Here is a 17145-nt window from a genome sequence, read left to right as displayed (position 1 = left end):
CCCCCCCAAACCCCCCTGATAACCCCCCCAACCCTGAGATGCCCCCCAAACCCACTCAGACCCCCCCGAAACCTGAGACCCCCCCCAACCCCCCCGAGACCCCCCCCAAACCCACTGAGACCCCCCCCCAACCCTGAGACCCCCCCCAACGCCCCCCAGATCCCCCAAGCCCCCGACACCGGGGGTCCCCCCTTCTTTTGGGGACAAACCTGGGTCCCCCAGGACCCCCCCCCCAAATTCTCGGGGGACCCCGGTGATGAGGCGTCCGGTGAGGCCTGACCCCCCCCCTGTTTTTTTTGGGGGGGGGGGCAGAGCAATAAAGGGGTGGTGGGCTGCAGTGACCCCCCACTTGTTTTGGGGGGGGCTGGGGGGGAGGAGTTGGGGGTCCTGACTGCACTGGGGGGGTAGTTGGGGGGGCGGGGCGCTGGGTTTGGGGGTCCCCTGCTCCCCCCAGAAGACACTTGGGGGTCTCCAGCCCAATTTGGGGGTCCCCAGCCCCAATTTGGGGGTCCTTCACCCCCCCCATCCCCACTGCAGGGGTCCCCAGCCCCAATTTGGGGGTCCCTACACCCCCCTGGAGGACACTTTGGGGGTCCCCAGCCCCATTGGGGGGTCCCCAAGGCCCCCCCCCCCCGAGATAATTTGGGGGTCCCAGCCCCAATTAGGGGGTCCTCAGCCCCCCCCACCCCATTCCAGGGGTCACCAGCCCCAATTTGGGGGTCCCTACACCTCCCTGGAGGACACTTTGGGGGTCCCCAGCCCCATTTGGGGGTCCTCAGCCCCCCCCACCCCACTCCAGGGGTCCCCAGCCCCAATTTGGGGGTCCTCAGCCCCCCCCCCAGCCCCATTTGGGGGTCCCACCCCCCCGGAACACACGGGGGGTCCCTCTCCAAAAACACCCACGTTTAATCAGGGGGCTGAAATCGGGGGGTCCCAACCCCCCCCCATCCCCTCCCCCACCCCCCAGGACCCCCCAACCCCCTCAACTGTCCCCCTCGGCGCCGCCGGGCGAGCGCCGCCGCGGCGCCCCCGGCCTCCTCCCGGGGGGTTCCCCCCCGCCCCGCGCCCCCCGCCGCTGCCCCCCCCCACCCGCCACGGCCGGGGGGGTCTTTGCGTCGTGGGGCGGCGCCCGCGCGGCCGCCATCACCGCCGCCATCATGGCGGCCGCCGCCGCCGTCACCAGCGCCGCGGCCGCCGCCGGTTGGGCGTCGCCATCCCCCGGATCCGGCGGGTTGGGGCGACCCGGTGCTGCCGCCATCGGTCCCGGTGCCCCGGCGGCGCCTCCCCCAGCCACCGCCGCCGCTGACGTCATCGCCGCTGACGTCATCGCGCCGCCGTCGCGGTGACGCCGCTGCTGCCGCTGGCGGAACTCCTGGGGGCAGCCATGGTGGCGGCGGCGGCGATCGGCGGCCAGCGGAGTCCCGGCGGGGTGGGAGCTGCGGGCGCAGAGCTGGCGCCGCGACGGGCGCGGTGACGCCGCCTCTGACAACACCCCGACCGACGCCGCGTCCGACGGCACAACCGGCGCCAACACCGGATCCGGTGACAACACCGGGTCCAACACCCCGACCGACGCCGCGTCTGACGGCACAACTGGTTCTGACACCGTATCCGGTGCCAACACCCCAACTGATGCTGTGTCTGACGTCACAACCGGTTCCGACACCCCAACTGACGCCGTATGTGACGTCACAACCGGATCCAACACCCCAACTGACTCTCTGTCTGACGTCACAACCGGTTCTGACACCGTATCAGGTGCCAACACCGTGTCCAACACCCCAACTGATGTCATATCTGACGTCACAACCGGTTCTGACACTGTATCCGACACCGTATCCGGTGCCAACACCCCAACTGATGCCGTATGTGACGTCACAACTGGATCCAACACCCCGACTGACTCTCTGTCTGACGTCACAACCGGTTCTGACCCCGTATCCGACACTGTACCTGGTCCCAACACCCCAAGTGACGCTGTCTCTGACGTCACAACTGGTTCTGACACCCTATCTGGTGCCAACACCGCGTCCAACACCCCGACTGACGCTGTCTCTGACGTCACAACCGGTTTTGACCCCGTATCCGGTGCCAACACCCCAACTGACGCTGTATCTGACGTCACAACCGGTGCCAACACCCCGACTGACTCTCTGTCTGACGTCACAACCGGCTCTGACCCCGTATCCTGTCCCAACACCCCGACTGACGCTGTCTCTGACGTCACAACCGGTTCCGACCCCGTACCCGGCGCCAACACCGCGTCCACCACCCCACCCGCCGCCGTATCCGCCGCCACAACCATCGCCGCCGCCCCCATCCCTCCCCCCTCCTCCCCCTCCCCCTCCCCCTGCCCCGGCGCGGCGGCGGCGGCGGCGGCGGCCGTTCCCCTCCAGGCCGCCATCACGGCCAGCGCGGCGGCCGCCGCCTTGGCCGCCTTGCAGCGCGGGTGGTTGCGCAGGTGGTTGCGGAAGGCGGCGCGGTTGGGGTAGCGCCGGGCGCAGGTGGCGCAGGGGAAGACGCCGGTCTGGTGGGTCTGCCGGTGGTTCACCAGGCTGCCCCCGTGCCGGTACGTCTTCCCGCACACGTCGCAGGCGTAACGGCGCCCGGCGGTGCCGCCGCCGCCGCCGCCACCGCCGCCGCGCTCCCCGCCCGCCACGTCGGCCAAGGCGGCGGCTTCCTCGGCACGGTGAGCGCGGCTGTGGCGCCGCAGGCTGCCCAGGTCGCCGAAGGAGCGGCCGCAGTAGCCGCAGATGTGCCAGGCCTCCTCGCCACACCCATCCTGCGGCAGCGCCGGCGGCAGCGGCGGCGATGATGACATCACCGCCGGCGTCACCGCCGCCGCGTGCTCCCGCCGGTGATGCTGCGCCAGGTCGGCCTCGCCGGGGAAGATGCCGCCGCACAGGCTGCAGAGGAAGGGCCGCTCTTCGGCCTCCCCGTCCTCCTCTTCCTCCTCCTCCGCCGCGGTGCCGCCGCGGTGCCGCTTGTGGCGCCGGAAATGCGCCCGCAGCGCCGGGAGGTTCCCGAACTCCTTGGGGCAGAGGGAGCACTGGTAGATACTGGGAGGAGACGGCGGCGGTAGCGGCGGCGGTGATGACGTCACCGCCGCCACCTCTCCGTTGCGCTGGCGGCGGCGGCGCTGGCGGTGGCCGCGCAGGTGCCCCTTGAGCGCCGCCATGTTGGCGAAGCGCTTGGCGCAGACGCCGCAGCCGAAGTCGCCGGTCTGGTGGGTCCGCTTGTGGTTGATGAGGCTGCCGGAGTGGCGGTAGCTCTTCCCGCACACCTCGCAGCGGTACAGCCGCTCGGGGGGTGCCGCCGCCGCCGCCGCCGCGGTGACGTCGTCGCTCAGCCGGAATGACGTCATGACGGCGGCGGTAGCGGCGGCGGCGCGGTGGCCGCGGGCGTGCGCCTGCAGCGCCATCAGGTTGCCGAAGCGCTTGGGGCAGAGGGAACAGGCGAAGTCGCCGGTGCGGTGGGTGTGCCGGTGGTTGGCCAGGCTGCCGCGGTGCCGGTACCAGCGCCCGCACTCGCCGCAGCCGTACAGCTTGGTGGGCGCTGCTGGCGGCGGCGGCAGCGGTGACGTCACCGGCGGCGGTGATGATGACGTCACCGGTGATGATGATGATGACGTCACGGGTGGTGATGATGGTGATGACGTCGCGGGCGGCGATGAGGCGGCGGCGCGGTGGGGGTGTCGGCGGCGGTGGGCGCGGCGGTGGCTGTTGAGCGCCGCCATGTTGTAGAGCTCCTTGCCGCAGGCGCCGCAGCCGTAGACGCCGGTCTGGTGGCTGCGCCGGTGGTTGACCAGGCTGCCCGCGTGCCGGTAGCTGCGCCCGCACTCGCCGCAGCGGTAGCGCCGCTCGCCGGGGCTGGGCGTGGGGGGGGGGGGCCATGACGTCAGAGGTGGTGGTGATGACGTCAACGGTGGCGCCTGTGACGTCACGGGGACGCCCCGCAGATGCTCCCCCGACGCCGCCGCCATGGTGGTGACGCGGTGCTGGGGAAGGGGGGGGAGGGGGAGGGGTCACCCCCCTGCCCAGCTCCCTGGTTTTAAGGGGGGGGGGGTCCCGGCTCCGAGCTGGGGGAGGGGGGGGTGGGGGGAGGGGAGAGAAAGGGGTTAATGGCGGATGGGAACCCCCCCCCTCCCCTCCCCGCCGGAAACCCCCCCCCCCCTCCTCCCCCCTCCCCCAACCGAGGGGGGTCCCGCCCCCCTCCCCCCATCCCATCCCACCCACGGGGGGGGTGCAGGGGGTCCCCGCGACCCCCCCATCCTCCCCTCCCCCCCCCGCCCCCCCTCCCCCTGCCCACGCACCGGCACCTCCTATTGTTGCGGGGACGGAGCGGAAGCGGCGCCCCGGGCCACGCCCCCTCCGCCCCAAGCCACGCCCCCTCCGGCTCCAAACCACGCCCCCTCCCTCCAGGCCACGCCCCCTCCGCGCCACACACCGCCCTAAGCCACGCCCCCTCCCCCGCGCCGCCTCCTCGCCGTAGCCCCGCCCCCTTCACCCCGCCCCCTCCCCCCTCCAGCGCAGGCCCCGCCCCCTCCCCCGGAAGCCCCGCCCCCTCCGCTTCCGCCGCCGCCGCCCCGCCCCCGCCGCGGTCCTAGCGCCCGCCGCCGCCGCGCCCCGAGCGGAACCACCCCCCCCCCCAACCAATCCCCCCCCCCAGGTAAGGAGCCCCCCCCGCTTCCCCTCCCCTCCCCCCACACCCCCCCCTCCCCCACCGCGGGACACCCCCCGCCCTGCCCCCCCCGCCGTCCCGGGATGCACCGCGCCTCCCCTCCCCCCCACCCCCGAACCCCGTTATACCGCCCCCCCCCCAACCCCCCCCCCCCAGCGCTGCCCCCACCCCGGGGGGGCTTCTCCCCCTCCGCACCCCCCACCCCCCTTTCCCGAGGTGCTTTGCGCCCCCCCGCGCCGCCATATTGGGGGGGGAGGGGGGGGTGATGCGCCCATCCCCCACCCCCCCCTCTTCCCCCATCCCCCCCCCCCCCAGGGGTGGAAAGTGGGGGGAGGGGAGGGGGGGGAGGGGAGGTTGTGGTGACCCCACCCCCCACCCCCCACCCTGTGTCCGCAGGGGCCATGGAGGAGCAGGAGGAGGGGCCGCGCGGTGACGTCACCCGCGGCGGTGGGCGGGATGATGACGTCATCTGCGTCAGCGGTGACGTCACCCGCGGCAGCAAGGATGATGACGTCATCTGCATCAGCGACGGCGGCAGCCGCGGCGGCCGCGGTGACGTCACCCATGGCCAGGACGACGATGTCATCCTCGTCGGCGACCTCACCCGTGGCCCGGGCGATGACGTCACCCGCGGCGATGACGTCGCCGGCGGCAACGACATCACCCGTGGTGTCGGTGTCACCCATGGCGCTGACGTCACCCAAGGCAATGACATCACCGGCAGCGATGACGTCACCCATGGTGATGACATCACCCACGGCACTGACGTCACCGGCAGCGATGACGTCACCCGCGGCGATGACATCACCCTCAATGATGATGTCACCCACGGTGATGACGTCACCCACGGCGATGACGTCACCCGCGGCGATGACGTCACCCGCGGCGATGACATCACCGGCAGTGATGACGTCACCCACGGCGATGACGTCACCCTCAACGATGATGTCACCCACGGTGATGACGTCACCCGCGGCGACGACGACGCCAGCCGCCACGTCGCCCCCGCTCCCCCCGCCCCTCCCCCTCCCCGCGCCCCCCGCCGCCCCCGCGCCCCCACCACCCCCACCGGCGCCACCACCCGCTCCCGCAGCGCCGCCAAGGCTGCCCCCTCCCCCACCCCCTCCCCCCAACCCCCATCCGACCCCCCCCCAACCCCAACCCCAACCCCCACCCCAACCGCCACCACCGCGCCGCCGCCGCCGCCGCCGCCGCCGCGCCCGGCGCCGCCCTTCCCCTGCGCCGCCTGCCCCAAGGCCTACGGCACCCTGTCCAAACTGGCCATCCACCAGCGCGCCCACACCGGCGAGCGGCCCTTCCTCTGCCCCGACTGCCACAAGTCCTTCGCCGACCCCTCGGTCTACCGCAAGCACCGGCGGGGCCACGCGGGGCTTCGGCCCCACCGCTGCGCCTCCTGCCCCAAGGCCTACGCCGAGCGCAAGGACCTGCGCAACCACCAGCGCAGCCACACGGGCGAGCGGCCCTTCCTCTGCGCCGAGTGCGGCAAGAGCTTCGGCCGCTCCTCCTCCCTGGCCTGCCACCAGCGCATCCACGCGCCGCGCAAGCCCTACGCCTGCGGCACCTGCGGCAAGGCCTTCACCCAGCTCTCCTCCTACCAGAGCCACCAGCGCACCCACACCGGCGAGCGGCCCTTCCTCTGCCCGCAGTGCGGCCGCATGTTCGCCGACCCCTCCAGCTTCCGCCGCCACCAGCGGGCCCACCAGGGCCTCAAGCCCCACGCCTGCGGCGAGTGCGGCAAGGCCTTCCGCCAGCCCGCCGACCTGGCCGTGCACCGCCGCACCCACACCGGCGAGCGGCCCTGGCGCTGCGGCGACTGCGGCAAGAGCTTCGTGGCCTCCTGGGACCTCAAGAGGCACCGGCTCACCCACAGCGGAGAGCGGCCCTGGACCTGCGGCGAGTGCGGCAAGGGCTTCGGCGAGAGGGCGGCGCTGGGCAAGCACCGGCGCACCCACTCCGGGGAGAGGCCCTACGCCTGCGGCCGCTGCGGGAAGGGCTTCGGCGGCGCCTCGGGGCTCAGGAAGCACGAGAGGACGCACGGCAGGCGGGACGGCGGCGGCGGCGGCGGCGCGGCGGAGTTAGGCCTCGGCGTGGGCGCCGCGGGCAATATGGCCGCCGGGGCGGGGGTGGGGGTGGGGGGTGTGGAGGTTGGGGGCGGATGTGGGGTGGGGAGTGAGGCGGCGGGTGGAGCTGGGGGGGTTGGGATGGGGTACGACGACGTCACCGCGGCGGCGGCGGCGGCAGCGGGCGGCGGGCGGGGGGTGGTTGGTCGCGGCGGCCACGCAGCGGCCACCGGGGTGGCTGATGATGGGGTCGGACGGGATGTGATTGGCCAGCCCGGCCAGGCAGCGGGCGCGGCGATTGGCCACGGGGCGGCCGCCGGCGCGCCACGCGGCTGCAATATGGCCGCCGGCCTCCACCACCACGGCTGCGACCCCGCGGTGGGCGGGCCCAGCGTGGCTTTGGGGGGCGGCGGGGACGTGGCCGTGGCCGCGGCGGCGGCGGCGGCGGCCGATGGGGGAAGCGGCGGTGGCGGCGCCGAGCTGAGCGCGGCGGCCGCAATCATGGCCGCCGGCAGCAAGATGGCCGCCAGCCCCGAGCCCCGCCCCTTCGCCTGCCCCCTCTGCCCCAAGCGCTTCGGCGCCCGCGCGGGGCTGCGCAAGCACCAGCGGCGCCACGGCCCCGCCGCGCCCACCGCGCCCACCGCGCCCGCCCCCGGGGCGCTGTAGCCACGCCCCTTCCTCTTCCTCCTCCTCCTCGTCCAATCACAGGCCGCGGTGCTGCCCGGCCCCGCCTCCCCCCTCCTGATTGGCTGTTGAACGGGGAAATAAACCGCCAGGGCGGCGCCCGCGTCTCCGTGTGTCTCTGTGACGTCAGCGCCGCCGGCGGCTCCCATTGGTCGGCGGTGGCCCCGCCCCCCACAGCCACACCCGAGCGGCGACCAATCACAGCTGGCGGGAGGGGGGGGGTGGGTTCGTCGCCGTTATTTCCCGCTGGGCTCGCGGCCAATGGCGGGGGAGCGCTCCCCGCCGCCCGGCCAATCGCCTGGTGGGGTCCTGCCCCACCCCCCAAGCCCTCAGCCAATGGCGTCGCGGGGTGTTGGGGGGTGGGGGTGGTTGGGGGGGGTCCTGGAGACTGGGGTCCCATCTAGGGCCAGTTTGGGGGGGTCTGGGGGGATCTGGGGGGGGTCTGTGGGGTCTTGGGGGGGTCTCTGGGGGGCCGGTGGGGGGCGTTTGGGGGGGTTGGGGGGGGTCCTGGGGGGTCTGTGGGATCTGTGGGGTCTGGGGGGGTCTCTGGGGGGGTCTGTGGGGTCTGCGGGGGAGGTTGGAGGGGGTCTGGGTGGTCTTGGGGGGTCCGTGGGGGGCGTTGAGGGGTCTGTGGGGTGGGGGGGGTCTCTGGGGGGCCTGTGGGGGGACTGGGGGGGGTCAGGGTGGTGGGGGGGGTCTGAGGGGGGGTCTGTGGGGTCTGTGGGGGAGGTTGGGGGGGGTCTGGGTGGTCTTGGGGGGTCCGTGGGGGGGGTTGGGGGGTCTGTAGGGTCTGGGGGGGGGTCTCTGGGGGGCCTGTGGGGGGGGTCTGGGGGGGTTGGGGGGGGGTCCTGGGGGATCTGTGGGATCTGGGGGGTCTCTGGGGGGTCTCTGGAGGGTCTCTGGGGGGGGTTGGGGGGGCTGTGGGGTCTGGGGGGGTCCGTGGGAGGGGTTGGGGGGTCTGTGGGGCTTTAGGGGGGTTGGGGGGCTGTGGGGTCTGGGGGGGTCGAGGTGGTCGGGGGGGGTCTGTGAGGGCGTCTGTGGGGTCTGTGGGGTCTCTGGGGGGTCTGGGGGGGGTCAGGGTGGTGGTGGGGGGGTCTGAGGGGGGGTCTGGGGGGTCTGGGGATCTGTGGGGGAGGTTGGTGGGGGTCTGGGTGGTCTTGGGGGGTCTCTGGGGGGTCTGGGGAGGGGTCTGGGGGGGTCTGGGGGGGGTCCTGGGGGGCTTTGGGGGGGCTGTGGGGGGGGTCTGGGGGGTCTCTGGGGGTCCTGGGGGATCTGGGGGGTCTCTGGGGTCTCGGGGGGGTCCTGGGGGGTCTCTGGGGGTCTCTGGGGGTCTCTGGGGGCCCTGGGGGTGTCCTGGGGCTCTGTGGGCCCCGTGGGCCGCGATATGTCGCGACAGGGGCTGGGGGGGGGGGTGGGGGGGGGTCTCCGGCCGCCCCTCGAGGCTCCGGCCCGCGCCGGCGGGTGGCCCCGCCCCGCCCGCGACGTCACTTCCGCCCAGCCCCTTAGCAACGGCCCCTTAGCAACGGGGAGGGGGGGGCGTGTCCAGCAGGGGGCGCGTCCCGGAAGCGCCGCTCTGATTGGTGGGCGGGGCCGGCGCGGAGGGGGCGGGGCCGGGCGGCGCCATATCCGGGCCCCGCTGAGGGGGGGGAGGGGGAGCGGCGCGAGCGGGAGGTGAGTGAGGGGCGGGGGGAGGGGGGGGGGTCCCAGCGTCACCATGGCAACTGCCCCATCGCCCTCCCGACCGGGGGGGGGTGGGGAACAGGGGGCGCTGGGGGGGCTGGGGGGCTGGGGGAGGGGCTGGGGGGACGTGGGGGGGTTGAGGGGGTCTGGGGGGGGGTTTGTGGGGGGCTGGGGGGCTGGGGAGGGGCTGGGGGGGACATTGGGGGGGACGTGGGGGTCTGGGGGGGTCTGGAGGGGACCTGGGGGGCTGGGGGGAGGGGCTGGGGGGGCCCTGGGGGCCTGTGGGGGGGGTTTGGGGGAGGTCTGAGGGATAGTTGGGGGTCTGGGGGGGTTGGGGGGCCTGGGGGGGATCTGGGGGGGTTGGAGGGGTCTGGGGGGGACATTGAGGGGGACGTGGGGGTCTCGGGGGGGTTTGGGAGGGCCTGGGGGGGACGTGGGGGTCTGGGGGGGGTCTGGGGGTCTGGGGAGGGCCTGGGGGGGACGTGGGGGTCCTTGGGGGGGCTCTGAGGGACAGTTGGGGGGTCTGGGGGGGACATGGGGGCCTGGAGGGGGTCTGGGGGGGACATTGGGGGGGATGTGGGGGTCTAGGGGGGGTCTGGGAGGGCCTGGGGGGGACGTGGGGGTCTGGGGAGGGCCTGGGGGGGACGTGGGGGCCCTTGGGGGGGCTCTGAGGGACAGTTGGGGGTCTGGGGGGGACGTGGGGGTCTTTGGGGGGCTCGGGGGGGGGGTCTGGGGGGATGTTGAGGATCTGGGGGGTCCCTTAGGGGTCTGGGGGGGATCTGGGGGGTCTGGGGGTTCCCTTAGGGGTCTGGCAGAGGGATGTGGGGGGGATGTGGGGGTCTGGGGGGGGGTCTGAGGAGCCCTTAGGGGTCTGGGGGGGCCCTTAGGTGTCTGGGGGGGATATGGGGGGGGTGTGGGGGGTCTGGGGGGTCCATGGGGGTCTGGGGGGGATGTGGGGGTCTGGGGGGTCCCTTAGGGGTCTGGGGGGGATGTGGGGGTCTGGGGGGTCTGGGGGGGGAGGTCTGGGGGTCCCTTAGGGGTCTGGGGGGGTCCATGGGGGTCTGGGGGGGCTGTTGAGGGTCTGGGGGGGATGTGGGGGTCTGGGGGGTCCCTTAGGGGTCTGGGGGGGATGTGGGGGTCTGGGGGGTCTGGGGGGGGGGGTCTGGGGGTCCCTTAGGGGTCTGGGGGGGATGTGGGGGTCTGGGGGGGCTGTTGAGGGTCTGGGGGGGTCAATGGTGGTCTGGGGGTGTCTGGGGGGGTGTCTGGGTGTCCCCCCTGTTCCCTGACGCTTCCCGCAGCGCCATGGCGGAGCCGGAGCCGGAGCCGGAGCCGGAGGCCGGGGGTCGCCGGGCCCCTCCCCCGCCGCGGGGGGCGGGGGCGGGGGGGGGTCCCCTGGCGCTGCTGGGGGCGCGGGCGCTCGACGTCACCTTCGAGGTGGGGGAGGAGTACGAGGTGATCGAGACCATCGGCACCGGCGCCTACGGCGTCGTCAGCTCCGCGCGGCGCCGCGACACCGGTGAGGGGTCCTGGGGGGGGGTGTTGGGGGGGGACAGACCCCCAGGGGTTCCTGGGTGGGGGTATTGGGGGGACAGACCCCTGGGGGTCTTGGGTGGGGGTATTGCGGGGGGACAGACCCCCAGGGCTCCTGGGTGGGGGGGACAGACCCCCTGGAGCCTCCTGGGTGGGGGTATTGGGGGGACAGACCCCTGGGGGTCTTGGGTGGGGGACACAGACCCCCTGGAGCCTCCTGGGTGGGGGTATTGGGGGGACAGACCCCCAGGGGCTCCTGGGTAGGGGGACACAGACCCCCAGGGGCTCCTGGGTGGGGGGGTATTGGGGGGGGACAGACCCCTGGGGGGTCCTGGGTGGGGGGGACACAGACCCCCAGGGACTCCTGGGTGGGGGACACAGACCCCCAGGGGCTCCTGGGTGGGGGTATTGGGGGGGACAGACCCCCTGGGGGTCCTGGGTGGGGGGGACAGACCCCCTGGAGCCTCCTGGGTGGGGGGGACAGACCCCCGGGGGCTCCTGGGTGGGGGGTGTTGGGGGGGGACAGACCCCCGGGGGTCCTGGGGGGGGGGACAGACCCCCTGGAGCCACCTGGGTGGGGGTATTGGGGGGGGGACAGACCCCCGGGGGTCCTGGGTGGGGGGACACAGACCCCCTGGAGCCCCCTGGGTGGGGGTATTGGGGGGTTCCATCCCTGGCTGGGAGATTTTGGGGGGCTGCTGGGACAGGTAAAGAGCCCCCCCACCCCCTCAAGCCCCCCCAAACCCCCCTCCCTGGGTGGTGGGATGGATAAGAACCCCCAGCCCCCCCCTAACCCCCCTGACCCCCCCCTGTGGTGCCCCCCAGGGCAGCAAGTGACCATCAAGAAGATCCCCAACGCCTTCCCTTGGGGTGGTGGGATGGGTAACAAGCCCCCCACCCCCTCAAACCCCCCCAGACCCCCCATTCCCTCCCCTCCCTGGGTTGGAGGGATGGGGAAGGAGCCCCTAACCCCCCTGAACCCCCCCCTGTGGTGCCCCCCAGGGCAGCAAGTGGCCATCAAGAAGATCCCCAACGCCTTCGACGTGGTGACCAACGCCAAGCGGACGCTGCGGGAGCTGAAGATCCTCAAGCACTTCAAGCACGACAACATCATCGGCATCAAGGACATCCTGAGGCCCAGCGTCCCCTACGGCGAGTTCCGCTCCGTGTGAGTGGCTGGGGGGCACCTGGGGACCCTGCCCGGCCTCCCCTGCACCCCACAGACCTGGGGGGGACACACTGGGACCCTGCCCGGCCACCCCTGCACCCCACAGACCTGGGGGGGACACCCTGGGACCCTGTTCGGGCACCCAGGGCACTCCTGTGCCCCACAGACCTGGGGGGGACACACTGGGACCCTGCCCGGGCACCTCTGCACCCCACAGACCCAGGGGGGACACACTGGGACCCTGCCCGGGCACCCCTGCGCCCCACAGACCCGGGAGGGGGGATGTGGGGACCCTGCCTGGCCACCCCTGCGCCCCACAGACCTGGGGGGGACACACTGGGACCCTGCTCAGGCACCTCTGTGCCCCACAGACCTGGGGGGGAATGTGGGGACCCTGCCCGGGCACCCCTGTGCCCCACAGACCCGGGGGGACATGGGGACCCTGCTTGGGCACCTCTGTGCCCCACATATTGGGGGGGCCCAGACCTTGTGGGGTGGTGGCCCCAAATGCCAGGGGTTGGTGGCCCCAGTTACTAGGGGTTGGTGACCCCAGACCTTGGGGGTTGGTGGCCCCAGATACCGGGGGTTGGTGGCCCTGGATGTCAGGGGTTGGTGGCCCAAGACCTTGGGGGTTGGTAGCCCCAGACATGAGGGGGTGGTGGCCCCAGACCTTGGGGGTTGGTGGCCCCAGATACCGGGGGTTGGTGGCCCTGGGTGTCAGGGGTTGGAGGCCCCAGGCATGAGGGGCTGGTGGCCCCAGATACCAGGGGCTGGTGGCCCTGGATGTCAGGGGTTGGTGGCCCAAGACCTTGGGGGCTGGTGGCCCCAGATGTCAGGGGTTGGTGGCCCCAGACATGGGGGGCTGGTGGCCCCAGACCTTGCGAGTTGGTGGCCCCAGATACCGGGTTCTGGTGGCCCCAGATACCAGGGTCTGGTGGCCCTGGGTGTCAGGTGCTGGTGGCCCCAGACCTTGGGGGCTGGTGGCCCCAGATGTCAGGGGTTGGTGGCCCCAGACATGAGGGGCTGGTGGCCCCAGACCTTGCGAGTTGGTGGCCCCAGATACCGGGTTCTGGTGGCTCCAGATACCAGGGTCTGGTGGCCCTGGATGTCAGGTGCTGGTGGCCCCAGACCTTGGGGGCTGGTGACCCAAGACTTTAGGGCAGCGACCACCCCACGGGGACACCCCCATCCCCTCCAGCACCCCCAGATCCCCTCCGACATGGGGTGGGGTGTGCGCGCGAGCACCGGTCTCCACGGGACAGAGCCCACCGGGGGTGTTCCCCATGGGCAGGGGCCGCTTGATGGGTGGGTGGGTGGGTGGGTGGGGGGTGTTTCCTACCCACCCACCCACCCACCCTTGGCAGCTACGTGGTGCTGGACCTGATGGAGAGCGACCTGCACCAGATCATCCACTCGCCGCAGCCCCTGACCCTGGAGCACGTGCGCTACTTCCTCTACCAGCTGCTGCGCGGCCTCAAGTACATCCACTCCGCCAACGTCCTGCACCGCGACCTGAAGCCCAGCAACCTGCTGGTCAACGAGAACTGCGAGCTGAAGATCGGCGACTTCGGCATGGCCCGGGGCCTGGGCGCCGACCCCCGCCACGCCAAAGCCTTCCTCACCGAGTACGTGGCCACCCGCTGGTACCGGGCGCCGGAGCTGCTCCTCTCCCTGCACCGCTACACCCGCGCCATCGACATGTGGTCGGTGGGCTGCATCTTCGCCGAGATGCTGGGCCGGCGGCAGCTCTTCCCCGGGAGGAACTACGTCCACCAGCTCCAGCTGATCATGGCGGTGCTGGGGACGCCGCCCGCCGCCGTCATGGCGGCCATCGGGGCCGAGCGGGTCAGGGCCTACGTGCAGAGCTTGCCCCCGCGCCCGCCGGTGCCTTGGGAGAGCCTGTTCGGCGACGCCGAGCCGGCCGCCTTGGCGCTGCTGGGCAGGATGTTGCGCTTCGACCCCCGGGAGAGGGTGGGGGTGGCGGAGGCGCTGCGGCACCCCTTCCTGGCCAAGTACCACGACCCCGAGGACGAGCCCGAGTGCGTCCCGGCCTTCGACTTCGCCTTCGACCGCCGGGCCCTCACCAAGGAGGAGATCAAAGCCGCCATCGTGGCCGAGATCGCCGACTTCCACGCCCGGCGCGACGGGATACGGCGACAAATCGCCATCGCCCCGGCCGGCGGGGCGGGGAGCGGCGCGGGGGGCGGCGGCAACGGCGGGGGCGACAACACCGCGCCCGCCGTTAGCGGCCCCGTGGGTGACGTGGGCGCGGTTGAGGTGACGGGCGGCGACGTGGGTGGCGCCAACGTGGCGGCCGGCGGCGGCAGGGCGGCCAACGGCGGCGGCGTGGGCAACGCCAGCGCGGCCGGCGTCAACGTGGCCGCCGTCAGCGCCAACGCCGTGGCCAACGTCACCGCCGGCGCCCCCGCCGCTGTGGTGCCGGGCGTGGGCCCAGCCTGGCCCTGCGCCGACGTGGACATGCCGAGCCCCGGCCCCGCCCCCGACTGCCCGATGGACTCGCCCCGGGTGAAGGCGGAGCCGGGCGCCCCCGCGGCGCCCAAGAGGGACGGCGCCATCTCCGACGACACCAAGGCCGCCCTCAAAGCGGCTCTGCTCAAGTCGGCCATGAGGAACAAGAGCAAAGGTGGGGGGGGGCCTGGGGTGGGGGTGGGGGTGGGTGGGGGGAGGGGTGAGTTGGGTTGGGTTGAGTGGGGTTGGGTTGGGTTGGGTGGGGTTGGGTTGGAAGAGTTGGGTTGGGTTGGGTGGGGTTGAGTTGGGTGGGGTTGAGTTGGGTTGGGATGAGTTGGGTTGAGTTGGGTGGAGTTGGCTTGGGATGAGTTGGGTTGGGTCAAGTTGGGTTGGGTTGAGTTGGGTTGGGTTGGGTTGAGTTGGGTGGAGTTGAGTTGGGTTGAGTTGGGTTGAGTTGAGTTGGGTTGGAAGAGTTGGGTTGGGTTGGGTTGAGTTGGGTTGGAAGAGTTGAGTTGGGTTGGGTGGGGTTGGGTTGAGTTGGGTTGAGTTGGGTTGGGTTGATTTGGGTTGAGTGAGTTGGGTTGAGTTGGGTTGAGTTGGGTTGGGTTGAGTTGGGTTGAGTTGGGTTGGGTTGATTTGGGTTGAGTGAGTTGGGTTGAGTTGGGTTGGGTTGAGTTGGGTGGGGTTGAGTTGGGCTGGGTTGAGTTGGGATGAGTTGGGTTGGGTTGAGTTGGTTGAGTTGGGTTGGGTGGGGTTGGGTGGGGTTGAGTTGGGTTGGGTTGAGTTGAGTTGGGTTGAGTTGAGTTGGGTTGAGTTGGGTGGGGTTGAGTTGGGTGGGGTTGAGTTGGGTTGGGTTGAGTTGAGTTGGGTTGAGTTGGGTTGAGTTGGGGGGTTGATTGGGGGTTGTTTGGGGGGTTGTTGGGGGTTGTTGGGGGTTGGGTTGGGGGTTGTTTGGGAGTTGTTGGGGGTTGGTTGGGAGTTCGTTGGGAGTTGGGTTGGGGTGTGTTGGGGGGTTGGTTTGGGGGGTTGTTGGTTGGGTTGTGGGTTGTTGGTTGCTGGTTGTTGGGGGTTGGGTTGGGGGGTTGTGTTGTGTTGGGGGGTTGGGTTGTGGGTTGGTTGGGGGTTGTGTGTGTGTTTGGTGCCTCCACCTCCCCCCCTCACCCCCCCATCCCCCCCCTCCCCCAGAGGCGCCGTGCGCAGCCCCCGAGCCCGCCGAGGGCCGCAAGCCGGTGACGGCGGCCGAGCGGCAGCGGGAGCGGGAGGAGAAGCGGCGCCGGCGCCAGGAGCGCGCCCGGGAGCGCGAGAAGCGGCAGCGGCAGCGCCAGCGCCGCGACGGCCCCCGCGGCCCCCGCGGCCTCGTCCTCACCGACGACGACCGGCACCTCCTGGAGCGCTGGACCAAGATGAGGGACGGGGCCCCCCCCAAGCCCCGCCCCCCGGCCCCTCCCCCGCAGCCCACAGACCCCCCTCCCCCTCCCCCTCCTCCTCCTCCTCCTCCCCCTCCCCCCGCAGACCCCTGGCCCGGCGGCCCCGAGGTTTGGCCGCCGCCCCCCCCCGCCGCCGCTGCCCCCCACCCCCCCCTCCTGCCCGACCCCGACGTGGCCACCGTCACCCAGCAGCTCTCCAAGTCGCAGGTGGGTGGGAACCCCCCCTCCCCCTCCCCAAATCCCCCTCCCCAAATCCCCCCCCCCATCATCACCATCATCACCATCATCATCATCATCATCATCGTCATCATCATCATTGTCCCTCACCCAGACCCCCCCAATCCCCCCCAAGGGGATCCCCCCCCCCATCATCATCATCATCATCCCCCCATCAACCCCCCCAGACCCCCCTACCATCATCATCATCATCCCCCTCCCCAAATCCCCCCCAACCCCCTGAGGGGACCGTTATCATCATCATCATCCCCCTCCCCAAATCCCCCGCCCCCCCCCATCATCATCATCATCATCGTCCCTCACCCAGACCCCCCCAATCCCCCCCAAACCCCCCAAGGGGATTCCCCCCCCCATCATCATCATCATCATCCCCCTCCCCAAATCCCCCCCGACCCCCTTGATGGAACCCCACCCATCATCATCATCATCATCATCATCATCATCCCCCTCCTCATATCCCCCCTAAGCCCTGAGGGGACCATCATCATCATCATCATCCCCCTCCTCAAATCCCCCCCCCATCATCATCATCATCACCATCATCATCATCATCATCACCATCACCATCATCACCATCATCATTGTCCCTCACCCAGACCCCCCCCAATCCCCCCCAAACCCCCCAAGGGGATCCCCCCCCTCACCATCATCATCATCATCCCCCCATCAACCCCCCCAGACCCTCCTACCATCATCATCATCATCCCCCTCCCCAAATCCCCCCCAACCCCCTGAGGGACCCCCACCCATCACCATCATCATCATCATCATCATCATCCCCCTCCCCAAATCCCCCCCCCACCCCCCTCATGGAACCCCCGCCCATCATCACCATCATCATCATCATCATCCCCCTCCCCAAATCCCCCCAAAGCCCCTGGTGGAACCCCCACCCATCACCATCATCATCATCATCATCATCATCCCCCTCCCCAAATCCCCCCCCACCCCCCTGAGAGACTCCCACCCATCACCATCACCATCATCCCCCTCCCCACACACCCCCCACCCCCCCGAGGGACCCCCACCCACCCCTCTCCCCCCCCCCCCCGCAGGTGGAGGACCCGCTGCCCCCCGTCTTCTCGGGGACCCCCAAGGGCAGCGGGGCCGGGTACGGGGTGGGCTTCGACCTGGAGGAGTTCCTCAGCCAGTCGCTGGACATGGTGGGGGACCCCAAGGACAGGTGAGG

General features: G+C 71.8%; 2 protein-coding genes across 2 annotated transcripts; both read left to right on the top strand.

Moving 5' to 3' along the window:
* The first annotated feature begins 4597 nt into the window (after positions 1–4597).
* ZNF668 (zinc finger protein 668) lies at positions 4598–7536 on the top strand. Its single transcript, XM_084280629.1, has 2 exons — positions 4598–4668; positions 5077–7536. The coding sequence occupies exon 2, from the start codon at positions 5082–5084 to the stop codon at positions 7425–7427; it is 2346 nt and encodes a 781-aa protein (XP_084136755.1). The 5' UTR covers positions 4598–4668; positions 5077–5081; the 3' UTR covers positions 7428–7536.
* Positions 7537–10488: 2952 nt separating this feature from the next.
* On the top strand, positions 10489–17139 carry MAPK7 (mitogen-activated protein kinase 7; the record flags this gene model as incomplete). Its single annotated transcript, XM_084280631.1, has 5 exons — positions 10489–10641; positions 11658–11823; positions 13188–14467; positions 15478–15926; positions 17012–17139. Coding segments are annotated over exons 3-5 (1838 nt in total), but the record flags the coding sequence as incomplete, so codon positions are not given.
* Between the last annotated feature and the right edge of the window lie 6 nt (positions 17140–17145).

The sequence above is a fragment of the Gallinula chloropus genome (assembly GCF_964237585.1).
Source record: "Gallinula chloropus genome assembly, contig: HAP1_SCAFFOLD_339, whole genome shotgun sequence".
Taxonomy (NCBI): Eukaryota; Metazoa; Chordata; class Aves; order Gruiformes; family Rallidae; genus Gallinula; species Gallinula chloropus.
Note: the sequence above shows the minus strand (reverse complement) of the source record. Positions and strands in the feature narration are given on the sequence as shown.